This window comes from Saccopteryx bilineata, chromosome 2 (genome assembly GCF_036850765.1).
Source record: "Saccopteryx bilineata isolate mSacBil1 chromosome 2, mSacBil1_pri_phased_curated, whole genome shotgun sequence".
Lineage (NCBI taxonomy): Eukaryota > Metazoa > Chordata > Mammalia > Chiroptera > Emballonuridae > Saccopteryx > Saccopteryx bilineata.
In genome coordinates, this window is record NC_089491.1 from 358,793,642 (window position 1) to 358,806,005 (window position 12,364).

Below are 12,364 nucleotides of genomic sequence, written 5' to 3' on the forward strand. Positions count from 1 at the left end.
CGATTTAAATGCAAACACCGCGAGACGTCCTCCAGACGCAGACGCAGACGCCGACGCAGACGCCGACGGGCCTATCGGCCGGCCTGCACTTCGGGTCCTAGCGTCCGTCCGCGCGCATGCGTATCACGCGGACTGGCGGGAGCAGGCAGAGGGCGGATCACTGCGGCGGTTTAGTTTCCTCACTGAGTCGCGGAAATGGCTCTCGTTTCAGGCTTACACCGTGTGTATCCAAAGTCAGGAGCGCACTTGTGGAAGCGCCCCGATTCAGGTGAGTGCAGCGGTCCCGAGAAGCCAAGGGAGGGAGCGCCTGAAGCGGGTGGCAAGAAAGGGCAGGCTACTCCTTTTCCGAGATTTCCCCCGAAAGCACACGCGGGGTGGCCCCGAAGCCCCGCTTCGCCTCTTCCCTGGGTCACGTTTGCCGACGTGCGGCTTTGCTTCCACCCAGGTGAGCAATTAGATGAAACTGTTCGCATCCTATATTCTGGGATCTTAAAAGTGCTCTGCGTGCTTAGTGTTAAAATTCCGTCTTTTCCCTAGGAAGGATCGTGCTAACTAAACTTTCCTTTTCCAGCATGTGGAGGAATGGCATTCCGTGAGCTGTGCCATCACTGCGGATAAAGAGAATATAACGGTAGCTGCAGAGCTCTCCGTGAGTCAATCTAAGCAGGTACCTGGACTGTGAAATGCTCCAGATTTGTGTTCCCTGCAGCTTACGGGCATCCGTTTCCCCTAGAAAGAATACTAGCACGGTGCTAGCATCTCACAAATAACATGCCTCTTGGCCCACCCTCTGCCCTGACACGTTCTTTACCTAGTTAGTGACCCAGGTAACTTACCACTCCAGGTACTTCCTAGGAATTTCTTGGAACTCCCCCCTTTCCTATTGCCTTTATTCCAACAGCGAGCTCTGTCATTCCACCTCCAAAATATATTCTAATCTAATCTAAAAGGCCAAAGGCTTCTGGGCCTTTTGGCTAAGATCAAGTGCAAAATGTATTCTAAATCCATCCACTTCTCTTCATCTCCACTGCTGCAGTTTTCCTTCAGGCCACACGGTCTTTGCCCCAGACTACTGCAGCGACCTTCTATCTGCTCTTCTTGTCTCTGCTCTTGCCATGCCCTCTCCAAACATTCTTCACCTAACAGCAGTCTTTTACAAGCAAACATAGTGCTTTTGAATAAGCTCAGACTAAACTCCATACTTGTTTAGTGGCCTGCAGTGCACTGCATGATGTGGTCTCTGATTTCTTCTTCAGCTTCATCACCTAGTGTTCTCCTCTTCCTGGCTTCTTGTCCTCCAGCTATTCTGTCCTTTCTGTTCCTCCAGCTTGCCATTGTCATTCTAGCCGCAGGATCTTTGTACTTGCTGTTCCTTCTGCATGATCCTGTTCTCCCAGATCTTCATATGTGTGGTTTCTTATATTTAGCTCAAATGTTACCTTAGATAGGCCTTCCCTGATCATTCATTCAAAATTGAGAACTGCAGGCCCTGGCTAGATAGGTCAGTTTGTTGGAACATTGTTCTAGTATGCCAGGGTTGCAGGTTCAATCCCCAGTTGGGTCATGGACAGCAGTCAACCAGTGAATGCATGGGTGGGTAGTATGACAAGTGCAGGTAGGTTAAGATGTGGCATGAGGTAGAGGGTTAGGGAAAAGAAGTTGAGAAATAACTACAGGTTTCTTGTGGGGGTAACTTTGTGGTTGCTGAGGCTAGGGAACACTCGAGGTGGAACACGTTTAAAGGAAGGATGGTGAATGCTGCACAAAAACAGTAAGTCCCTGTCTAAAACCTGTTTCCTCTCTCCTCCTCCCACCCCTAATTACAGTTCCTAAGAGATGTAAGTGAATTTCAGATCCTTGGTGAAATATCCTTCAACAGATCTTTGTACGAGGGGCTTAATGCAGAGAACCACAGAACTGAGGTAACGTCTGTTTTCTGGGTAGTGCTCTGCTATCGCCTTGTTCCTACTTTCAGTCTTACCACCTCTGATCTTGACTCTGCCACCAACTGCCTCTGTGACCTTGAGCTAGTCAGTTTCTGCCTCAGATTTTCCATCTGTGAAATGAGGCAATTAAAAGAGTTTTAAGTTGAGGAATTCTAAGCTGAAATAACTAGGCTGGAACCACAGCTACGCATAACTTTGATTTGGAAAGGTATTTTAAAAAAATTTCTGAAATGAGAAATTGTATGCGTAACTCTCTTTCTAGTGGGAAGTATCAGAGTTTAGTTATAATATTAAATTAAGCATTTAGACAATACTCAGGAATGCATACTTCTTTTACAAGTCTTAGGTTACATACTAAAACTTGGGATTTGTTTTTGCAGAAGTATGACCACAAGTCAAAGGGATATGTGGTATCTATCTATGGGCTAAATGCTATGTGTGCTCCCCTGAGTTGTCATTCTTGTTGACATTCACCTAGATGTGCTGCTGGCTTTAGAGCTGTTCCATCTGTGAGCTCTTTAGTTAGGCATGATTCATTAGTGAAAGGAATGTTAAGAGAGTGAGACTGGGTTGCTAAATATTAGATCCTCTGGTTTCATTTCTGGAGGAAGAGAAAGGAGCAATTCTCTAAATATATCAGGAATAACATTTTCCTTTATTTTTTAAAGTATTTCTAATATGAAAAATGATACAGAGGAAAGAGATGTGCCCTGGCCATTTGGCTCAGTGGTAGAGCGTTGCCCAGTGTGTGGATGTCTGGGGTTTGATTGCCAGTCAGGGCACACAGGAAAACGACCATCTGCTTCTCCAACCCTACCCCCCCCCTTCTTTCTATTTCTCTCTTCCCCTTGCACAGCCATGGCTTGGTTGGAGCAAGTTGGCCTTGGGCACTGAGGATGACTCCATGGCCTTACCTCAGGCGCTGAAATAGCTTGGTTGCTGAGCAATGGAGCAACGCCCCAGATGGTCAGAGCATTGCCCAGTAGGAGGCTTGCTGGGTGCATTGGTGTATGTGGGGGTGCATGCTGGAGTCTGTCTCTGTGCTTCCATGCTTCTCACTTAAAGAAAAAGAAAAAAAAAGAGGAAAGAGAAGTGCCCCATTATCCCACTACCCAGATTTTTAAAAAAATAGAAGTAATGCTTGCCCTGGCCGGATAGCTCCATTGGTTAGACTCTAACCGTTAGAGCATCGGCCCGAAGTTCCGAGGTGCTGGTTTGATCCCCAGTCAGGGAATATACAGGAATAGATTCATGTTCCTGTGTGTGTGTGTGTGTGTGTGTGTGTGTGTGTGTGTGTGTGTGTCTCACTCTCTTGTTCTCTCTCTCCTCCCTTTTTTCCCCCCATCTCTCTCTCCATCTCTCTCTCTTTCTCTCTGGCTAAAATCAATACATAAAAATAAAAATAAAATAAAATAGAAGTAATGTTTAGAAGAAAATCCAAGCCTTACAGAAAGATACCAAATGAAAAATAATGGCTCCTTCACTTCCCTTTCCCATGCCCCAACTCCCTGTTCCCAAAATGAGTTATTGTTAACAGTTTCTTACATGCACATTCTTAAATAATTTTATTTACAGTATATACTTTCTCCTCTTACTGACAGTTTTATTTCTGCAGTATAGATTTTTAATAATTATTTTCTTTAAATTCAGTACCCTAAGGCACCAAGTAGTTCTTGACAATAAGCTCCTGACTTACAAGTCTTTTTTTTTTAGTTTTTATTTATTGATTTTATAGAGCGAGAGTAGGGGGGAAAGCGAGAAGTCTCAACTCATAGTTGCTTCACTTTAGCTGTTCATTGATGGCTTGTTGTCTGTGCCTTGACCGAGCAAGCCAAGCCCAGGGTTTCTTAACTGGCGACCTCAGCATTCCAGGTCAGTGCTTTAGCCACTGCGCCACCACAGGGCAGGTCTGACTTACAATGAATCTAGAAGCTGTGTATCCAAGTGCATTTCAGCTGCAGGTAAGGAAAGACTCCCACTTACGTACCATAAAGGCATGTGTTGTTTATTAAGTTAGGGAGGCAGACCAGGTCGATGGCCTGGCTCCTCTGAATCTTGTGCGCACACCTGCGTACCGGTGATACCTTCCTTTCCCAGCACACAGTTGCCACCTCTCCCAGTGCTGTATTTTCACAGGGCCGAATACAAAATAGGTAGAAAGAGGTCAGCAAAGGGATTTTTATCTTCATGGGCCTTTTCAGGGAGGGAAATTTTCCTGAAAACTCCCAGCACATACCTCCCTATATGTCATTGGTAAGAGCTGGATCTCATGTCAGCCATTAGCAAAGGGGACAATCAAGCGTTGCCATGATTAGCTTACACCAGTCATGATTTCTGAATGAGTCTAAAAGGAGAGAATGGCTGTTGAGTAGGCCACCATCAGTGTTTGCTACAAGCAGTGGTATCTTGTGCCCTGCTTCTCCCGTCCCCTCTGCGAGGGCAGCTTTGGGGCGCTTTGGAAACCTGTGGATTTGGAAGAGGGAAAGGATAGAGACTTTGAGAAATAGCAGCATTTCTTTTGCTCAGTTCTGCCGTGTAAAACTACTGCCGCTTTGGGACTCCATTCATCTCTTTCCTAAGCCAGGTTCTCCAGTCCTCTTTTCCTCCAGTTCACTCCCATGGAAGAAACACCAGCTCTCTTCCTGTTCTTCCTCCCTCTCTGTCCTTGCTCCCTCCTACTCTTGAGGCCTAGAACTTAATCCTTTTAAATTCAGCTCTGTGAATAGTGCCTGGAGGCTCAACCCTAGGAAGTACATACAATAACCAGCATTTGTAACTCAGAAGAGGCCCTAAAGGTGAATTTGTCCAGCCTTCCACCCCATACAGAATTTCTCTCCAAAGCATTGCTGACCTTGAGGCTTAAACACTTGGGTGAAAGGAACTCGTTGTTTGGGGCAGGCAGAGAAGTTGTGATGGCCCTTTGGCCATGATGTGCATGCTGGCTACAGCTTGGGACAACCATATCTGGCTCTCACTTGGGAGGCACATCACCTGAGCTTCCTAGCTGAGTCCTGTTAGTGAGAAGACAGCATAGACTGTGAAACTGAAAGAGCCTTTTGACAGCAATGCCGGCAATGGCTCCTAATGGAAGAGCTCCGCAGGTTGTACGCACGGACGCTGTTTTGCTTTTTATGTCTCTGAGGTAACGTACACTTTAGTCTGTTGAGTAGACCAGTATTTTTGTCATATATTTTGTGTGTGTGGAAAAATGTATTATCAGACTTTAGGGATTTATGAAAGCTCAAAAAGAGCTGTCAGAACAGAGTTGGAAGAACTTAAAGGTCGTTTACAATAGGTTATCATTTTGAAGATGGTGAGCATCGGGATGAAGGATGTATAATGGCATCGCTGGCTGTAGAATCTTAATTTTCTGTCAGTCTTTAAAACCTAAAATCTTTTTTTGTGTGTGCAAGAGTAGGGGAGATACAGAGACAGACTCCTGCATGCACTCTGACCAGGATCCACCTGGCATCCCCCATCTAGGGCCAATGCTCTGCCCAGCTGGGGTCATGCTCGCAACTGAGCTATTTTTAGTGCCTGAGGTGGAGGCTCCCCGGAGCCATCCTCAGAGCCCAGGCCGAGGTGCTTGTGTCTATCAAGATCAATTGAGCCATGGCTGCGGGAGGGGAAGAGAGTGAGAGAGGAGAGAGAGAGAGAGAGAGGGAAAAGGAGGAAGGGGAGGAGGGGTTGAGAAGCAGAGGGGTGCTTCTCCTCTGTGCCCCGACCAGAAATCAAATCTGGGACATCCACACGTCAGGTCTGTATTGATGCTCAACCGCTGAACCAACTGGCGAGGGCTAAAACCTAAAGACCTTAATCCTGTGGGACCCTCTGTTAAACTCAGAGAATCCTTACAGAAGGCCACAATCTCCTGACAGACTTAGCTCTGTTTCTGTATTACAAATAAAAATAGTTAATATAAAGTGTTTTGTTCATGAAATCATTTTACTGTGCTTTATTCCCCCCCCCCCCCCCCCAGTTTTTGTTCTGTTTGCTTATCGAGGATTCTGTTGATTTACCTAGGTCAGAGATTCTTTCCTTAGCCAAATTCAATCTACTAATGAGCCATCAAAGGCATTCTTCATTTTTCCTTATGGTGTTTTATCTCTAGCATTTCATTTCGGTTCTTTCTCCTTGCATTGCCTGTTCTTTGTCTTTGTTCTTACATGCTGTCGTCTACTTAAGCCGTTAGAGCCCTTAGCATATTAATCATAATTATTTTAAATTCCCAGTTGATAATTCGAACATTCCTTGCCACATCTGGTTCTGATGCTTGCTCTTTCTCTTCACATTGTGTTTTTTTGCCTTTTGATATGCCTGGTAAGTTTTTCTTGACGGCTGGACATGATGTATTAGGTCAAAGGAGCCGCTGTAAATAGGCCTGTGATAATGTGGTGGGGGGCGGGACGAGGGTTGGGAGGGGAAGTCTTGTGCCTCTGGACTGGGAACTTCACAAGTGTTTCTCAGGGTTTTTTTAGTATATGGGGCAGGATAGCTAGAGTGGGCTCAGCTTGAGTATTTCCCTTCCCCCACCGGGTAAGTTAGGCTCTGGTGATACCCCAGCAGGTTAGGCTGTGGTGGAGTGTCTGGTGTATTTCAGAATGGTTCCTTTCACCCTCCCCTTGCTGGGAAAGCGAAGACATTTTCCTCCAGTATTTACTTTGGGAACCTGGTCAAGCTCTTGGAGGTAAATGTCATTGCTGTGGGGGCTCCCTTTTGACTGGGTTCCCTGGAGTTTTTACCTCTCAGAGCTGTCCACACTGAGCATTAGTCCGTCAGTTATTGTCAGGTTTCCTACCCGAGGCCTGTAAGCCTCTACTCATATTTTTCTCCTTAAAATAACGTGTGGCAATTTTTTTCTCATTTGCTTTACCCCACTTATTAGATGATCTCTTTTTCTTGTTCTAGATCACCATCGTCTTCCTGAAAGATGAGGAGAACCTTTCTCTGCCTCTCGTCATCGGAAGCAGCGTGGCGGGCCTTCTGGTCTTGATTGTGATTATAGTCATCCTAGTCAAGGTCAGCGCCGTCCCGGCCGGGAAGGCTCTGGTGTTGGGTGCAGAGCTTTCTGCCTTAGCCCTGACTTCGAGCAGCTGCCCTGGCTGGGTGGCCACTACACCCTCTTCTTTCAGCCACACATCTCTTTAAGCAAAAGAGTAAGACAGTTTCTGTCTGAAAAAGATAAAAATCTTATTGAAGTATTGGAGAGAGATATTCCTGAAACAGATTTGATTGTACTTTCTCTACTTAAATCCTTTCCTTCTCCTCTTTTAATGTTCAAACTCTTTTTCTGCTGTTCAAGTCTCTTCACTGTCCAGCCCCTTCCACTCCACCCTTAGTCTTGCTTTTTTCTCTGGAGGTTGAACTAAGTAGATTTGCATCTTTGTGCTTGTCATCAGGTTATCTACCTCTTATGCTCTTCCCCACTTTCTCACCTTGCTCACGCTCTTCCCTTCAAACTCAGCCCAAAGGGGGCTGAGCCCTGGGAGCTGAGTTACAAGCTTTTCCTGTGAGCTCCCTCTGGAAACCCTTCCTCGTGGTACTGGGGTAATCATTCTCTTTCTCTAGATTGTGGGTTTCTTGATGTAGGAGGCCATACTTGATATTCTAGTCTCAGCATAGTAGGCTGAGTACTTTTACATAAATAAAATCCAGTACAGCCAACACTGTAGTACTTTCTATAGTACTTTTAGAATTAGCTAAGTTAAGCCTGACCAGGTGGTGGCATAGTGGATAGAGTGTCGGACTGGGATGCGGAGGACCCAGATTCAAAACCCCAAGGTCGCAGGCTTGAGCGTGGGCTCACCAGCTTGAGCATGGGGTCGCTAGCTTGAGTGTGGGATCATAGACATGACTCCATCGTCCCTGGCTCGAGCCCAAAGGTCTTTGGTTTGAAGACCAAGGTCGTTGGCTTGAGCCCAAGGTCACTGGCTTAAGCAAGGGATCACTCGCTCTGCTGTAGCCCCCGGTCAAGGCACATATGAGAAAGCAATATATTAACAACTAAGGTACTATAATGAAGAATTGATGCTTCTCATCTCTCTCCCTTCCTGTCTCTCCCTGTCTGTCCCTCTCTCTCTCTGTCTTTGTCAAAAAAAAAAAAAAAAAAAAAAGGGTTAGAGAGCTCTAAGGGTTCAGAGAAAGGTTGAAAATCCCTCGTGGCTGGGGAATGAGCACCAGGAGAGGCTTGTGGAAAAGGCAGCATTGAAGACAGGTCTAGAGAGATGGTATCACCCGGGAGAGATTCAGAGGAACCCTTGGAAGCTGAGGAGGATAAGGGCTCTTTCGGCCACAGCCAGATAAATGGTTTTCTAAGACAGATGGGTATCTTAGGTCAGTAATTGGGCTTTCCCTCCCTTTGTTTTAGTGTGGCTTTTTTAAAAGAAAATACCAACAACTGAACTTGGAAAGCATAAGGAGGGCCCAGCGGAAGTCTGAGAATCTGCTCACCGAGGATCAGGACCCGCTTCCTCCTGTGTCGGAAGAGAACATCAACCAGTCCTCAGGCTGCTAGAGAATTGGTGTTGTACCGACCGCTTTTTCCTTTAGCATGATCTGGGGCAGAATCTGAGAAATTGTTTGTAGAACATTGTTTTTTAATAATACATTATCACAAAAGTGTGCATTGTGCAAAAAATAAACTTGGGAAACATTTGATGTTAAAAAGTATTAAGCTGTTTTCTTTACAGAAGTGCCTTTAATATGCACATATAATATACCCTGTGATCCCCCACCCCACTCACGAGATTATATAGCATTTCTCAACCTTATTTGTCTAAGAATGACTTTTTCTGGGCATTTCTATTAATGGGTCCGAAATAGTGTGCTATGAAGTTCATCTTGCAGGGACAGTAGTTGAAAGCAATTCCTAATCTGGTATTTTAATATTCTCAGCCCTGGCCAGTTGGCTCAGCGGTAGAGTGTTGGCCTAGCGTGCGGAGGACCCGGGTTCGATTCCCGGCCAGGGCACACAGGAGAAGCGCCCATTTGCTTCTCCACCCCTCCGCCGCACCTTCCTCTCTGTTTCTCTCTTCCCCTCCCGCAGCCAAACTCCATTGGAGCAAAGATGGCCCGGGCGCTGGGGATGGCTCTGTGGCCTCTGCCCCAGGCGCTAGAGTGGCTCTGGTCGCAACATGGCGACACCCAGGAGGGTCGCAACATGGCGACGCCCAGGATGGGCAGAGCATCGCCCCCTGGTGGGCAGAGCGTCGCCCCTGGTGGGCGTGCCGGGTGGATCCCGGTCGGGCGCATGCGGGAGTCTGTCTGACTGTCTCTCCCTGTTTCCAGCTTCAGAAAAATGCAAAAAAAAAAAAAAATTCTCAGCTCTTGCCTTATTATTTCAAATCAGGCCATAAAAAAGCACCCCAGAACAAATATAAAAAGTACAAAGCAGGAACTAGGGAGGAAAGAACACCAGACCAGGACTTTGTTCTGTAGTTTTCATTTCCAGTGTATGCATAAATATGTCTGTTGACTACACTGCCAGTCCTTTACCTAGCCTCCTGCTTGGTGAACTGCTAAGAGAGACTTCCATTCCTTAGTAAATACCGTCACCAGAAGAGAGCACTGGTCCACAGGAGGTGGAGCTTGGCCTGGGAGTGGCGGGCACAGAGATTAGGGCCTTGCTATAGGCTGGCCTTGCTCTTAGTATCTTACATTATTTTTTATGGCCCATGCTGTGAACGCTTGACCACATCTTTCCACTCCTAAGAACAATCTTTGTTTTCATGGATTGTGAAAGTCATTGCAATAACTTAAATGGTGCCAAAGTAGATAATGTAGAAAGTAATTCTTGTGATCCCTCAGTCTTCTTTAGCTAATTGAGATGCCTTTATTATTATTTCTTTTAATTTTTTTCTGAAATGTATGTGTTTTTAAGGTGTGAATTAAGGATTGATCTGTGGTTGTGTTTTTTCTTCCAGACTTACAAGTCATTTTACAGCACCACTTACTGAGATACTTAACCACTTCCTCTGCTGTTCATGCTCCCCCAAATCCCAGGGCCCGGAAGACTTGAAACCTTTCCTGAACTCCCTGGCAGTGGGTTTCTAGTTTAGGTTTCGCCAGTGAGAGGCACTTGCGTGAGGCCAGAAGGTGGACAGGTGGGCGAGGTCTTCCTTCTGGTTCTGTGAGCAGTAGTGGCAGCAGGTGAGGACTGTTCCCTCGACCGCAGCATGGCATTGTGGGCCCCAGTGCTGGTGGCTTCCTGCAACTCCTGATCTCTGGGTGACACCAACTCTCCCATTTTTATTTTCAAGCCCCTTCAACAAATTTGAAACTTAGCTCTCTCTTTAAATCTCTTTCTGCAACCTAGTTTCTGTTTTCTGGACAACCTGTGTCTGACTGGATTATTTTCCAAGTGACAACCAAGTTGTCTCTGTCCTTTACTGAAAATGCTCCTTGGTGATTTGAGATTCTGCTGTTATCACTTAGGAAACTCATATAGATGTACATGTGTGAATTCTGGAAATTTCGGTTTTGTTTCTTGGATCTCTTTGTTCCTGTATTAGTACCGCAATTGAAGGATCAAACTTTTTTTTATCATTATACAAGCAACAAATTCAAAACAGCTCAAAGGTATTTAAAAAATGAAAAGTTTTTCTTTCCTATCCCACTTCTAATCTCTTTCCAAAAGCAAATTAGTTAATAGATTTTTGGGTACTCTTTTAAAATATTTTTATGCATCTACCAGCATAAACTTTTTCAATCTATAAATAGGATTAGATTGTTTATAGTGTTCTTCCTGTTGTTTTTTCATCTAATGGACTTAGTCATCTTTAAAGAGCAACATTTGCAGTTCTACCCATTTTCTTTAACTGCTCTATAATATATGTCCTGGCTGGGTGGCTTGGTTGATTAGAGCTTTGTCCCGATATGCAGAGGTTGTGGTTTGGTCCCCAGTCGGCACATACAGGAGCAGATCGGTGTTTCTGTCTGCCTCTCTCTTTATCTCTTTTTAGAATTATTAACATAAAAATCTTCCAAACCTGTAAGAATTTTTCATAAGTTTATTTGAAGCAAACTGTTGACAGTTGCCGGGAAGCAAAAAGTCTCAACGTACTAAGAAAATGAACTGAAAAATGGTGGTTTCACCACTTACTTTATACATACATCAGAGTCGAAGGAGAAGATGTTAGGAGGTTACATGAAGTTGATTGGTGATAGATTAGGGCGGGAGAAAGCAAAACTGGGAAATCTCTGGGCTTGAGTAAAAAGTAGAAGTGTATGTGCTGAAACTTCTTTACATAGGTGGGAACAGGACAGTTAACGGTTCATATAGCAATAACAGTGAAGGGTCTATTGACTTCAGCTCTGGTGGGATGTCTGACCCCCTTATATTCCAAACACATGTTATCAGGTACATTCTGGTAGATGCAAAAGACAGCAGACAGGCTTGAGTAAAAGCAAACATTACCTTTGTTTAGAGCAGGGGTCCCCAAACTACCGCCTGCGGGCCACATGCGGCCCCCTGAGGCCATTTATCTGGCCCCCACCGCACTTCTGGAAGGGGCACCTCTTTCATTGGTGGTCAGTGAGAGGAGCATAGTTCACATTGAAATACTGGTCAGTTTGTTGATTTAAATTTACTTGTTCTTTATTTTAAATGTTATATTTGTTCCCATTTTGTTTTTTTACTTTAAAATAAGATATGTGCAGTGTGCATAGGGATTTGTTCATAGCTTTTTTTATAGTCCGGCCCTCCAATGGTCTGAGGGACAGTGAACTGGCCCCCTGTGTAAAAAGTTTGGGGACCCCTGGTTTAGAGAAAGTTCTTCCCTAGGACATGATTACCCACCATGAACTGCTTTTAGTTAGAAAGGTTTGATTTAGACCATCCTGTGTTTACCTTAGTTCCCTGAGTCTGCAAGGCCATTGTGTAGGCTTTCCCTGAGCTTGTCAGGTTAAGTTAGTGGCCACATCTTGATTTATTAAAAATTTTTTTGTTTAGCCTGACCTGTGGTGGTGCAGTGGATAAAGCATCGACCTGGAAATGCTGAGGTTGCTGGTTCAAAACCCTGGGCTTGCCTGGTCAAGGCACATATGGGAGTTGATGCTTCCAGCTTCTCCCCCCTTCTCTCTGTCTCTCTCTCTCCTCTCTAAAAATGAATAAATAAAAATAAAAAATAAAAAAAATTTTTTTTTGTTTATTTCTTTGTTCACAGAATCAGTAAATGAAAATTTATATAGATGATATAATATGTTATAAGTGAATATGTCAGAATTTACTTAACAAGTCCCTATAGGTGAACATTTAGGTTATTCCCATTTCTTTCTTTCTTTTTTTTTTTTTTTTTTTACAAAGAAATGGTGTGACGACCATCTTTAAATGTGTTCTGGAATGCTTTTCAAGTATATTGACGGGTAAGTTCCTAGTGTAATTACAGGCTCAAAGATGATGAGCGTTTAGAATTTTACCA

At 44.7% G+C, this 12,364-nt stretch overlaps 1 protein-coding gene across 2 annotated transcripts in view; it reads left to right on the plus strand.

Moving 5' to 3' along the window:
• ITGAE (integrin subunit alpha E) overlaps window positions 1–8,601 on the plus strand; it is a 71,361-nt gene extending 62,760 nt beyond the window's left edge. The window contains exons 27-31 of one of the 2 annotated variants that reach the window (XM_066262981.1): window positions 212–268; window positions 572–667; window positions 1,827–1,922; window positions 6,855–6,965; window positions 8,314–8,601. In XM_066262981.1, the coding sequence (XP_066119078.1) occupies window positions 212–268; window positions 572–667; window positions 1,827–1,922; window positions 6,855–6,965; window positions 8,314–8,460 (507 nt within the window). In that variant the 3' untranslated portion in view covers window positions 8,461–8,601. The remainder of the gene's footprint in view (window positions 1–211; window positions 269–571; window positions 668–1,826; window positions 1,923–6,854; window positions 6,966–8,313) is intronic. The other variant, XM_066262982.1, reaches the window with a different exon arrangement.
• The last annotated feature ends 3,763 nt before the right edge of the window (window positions 8,602–12,364 follow it).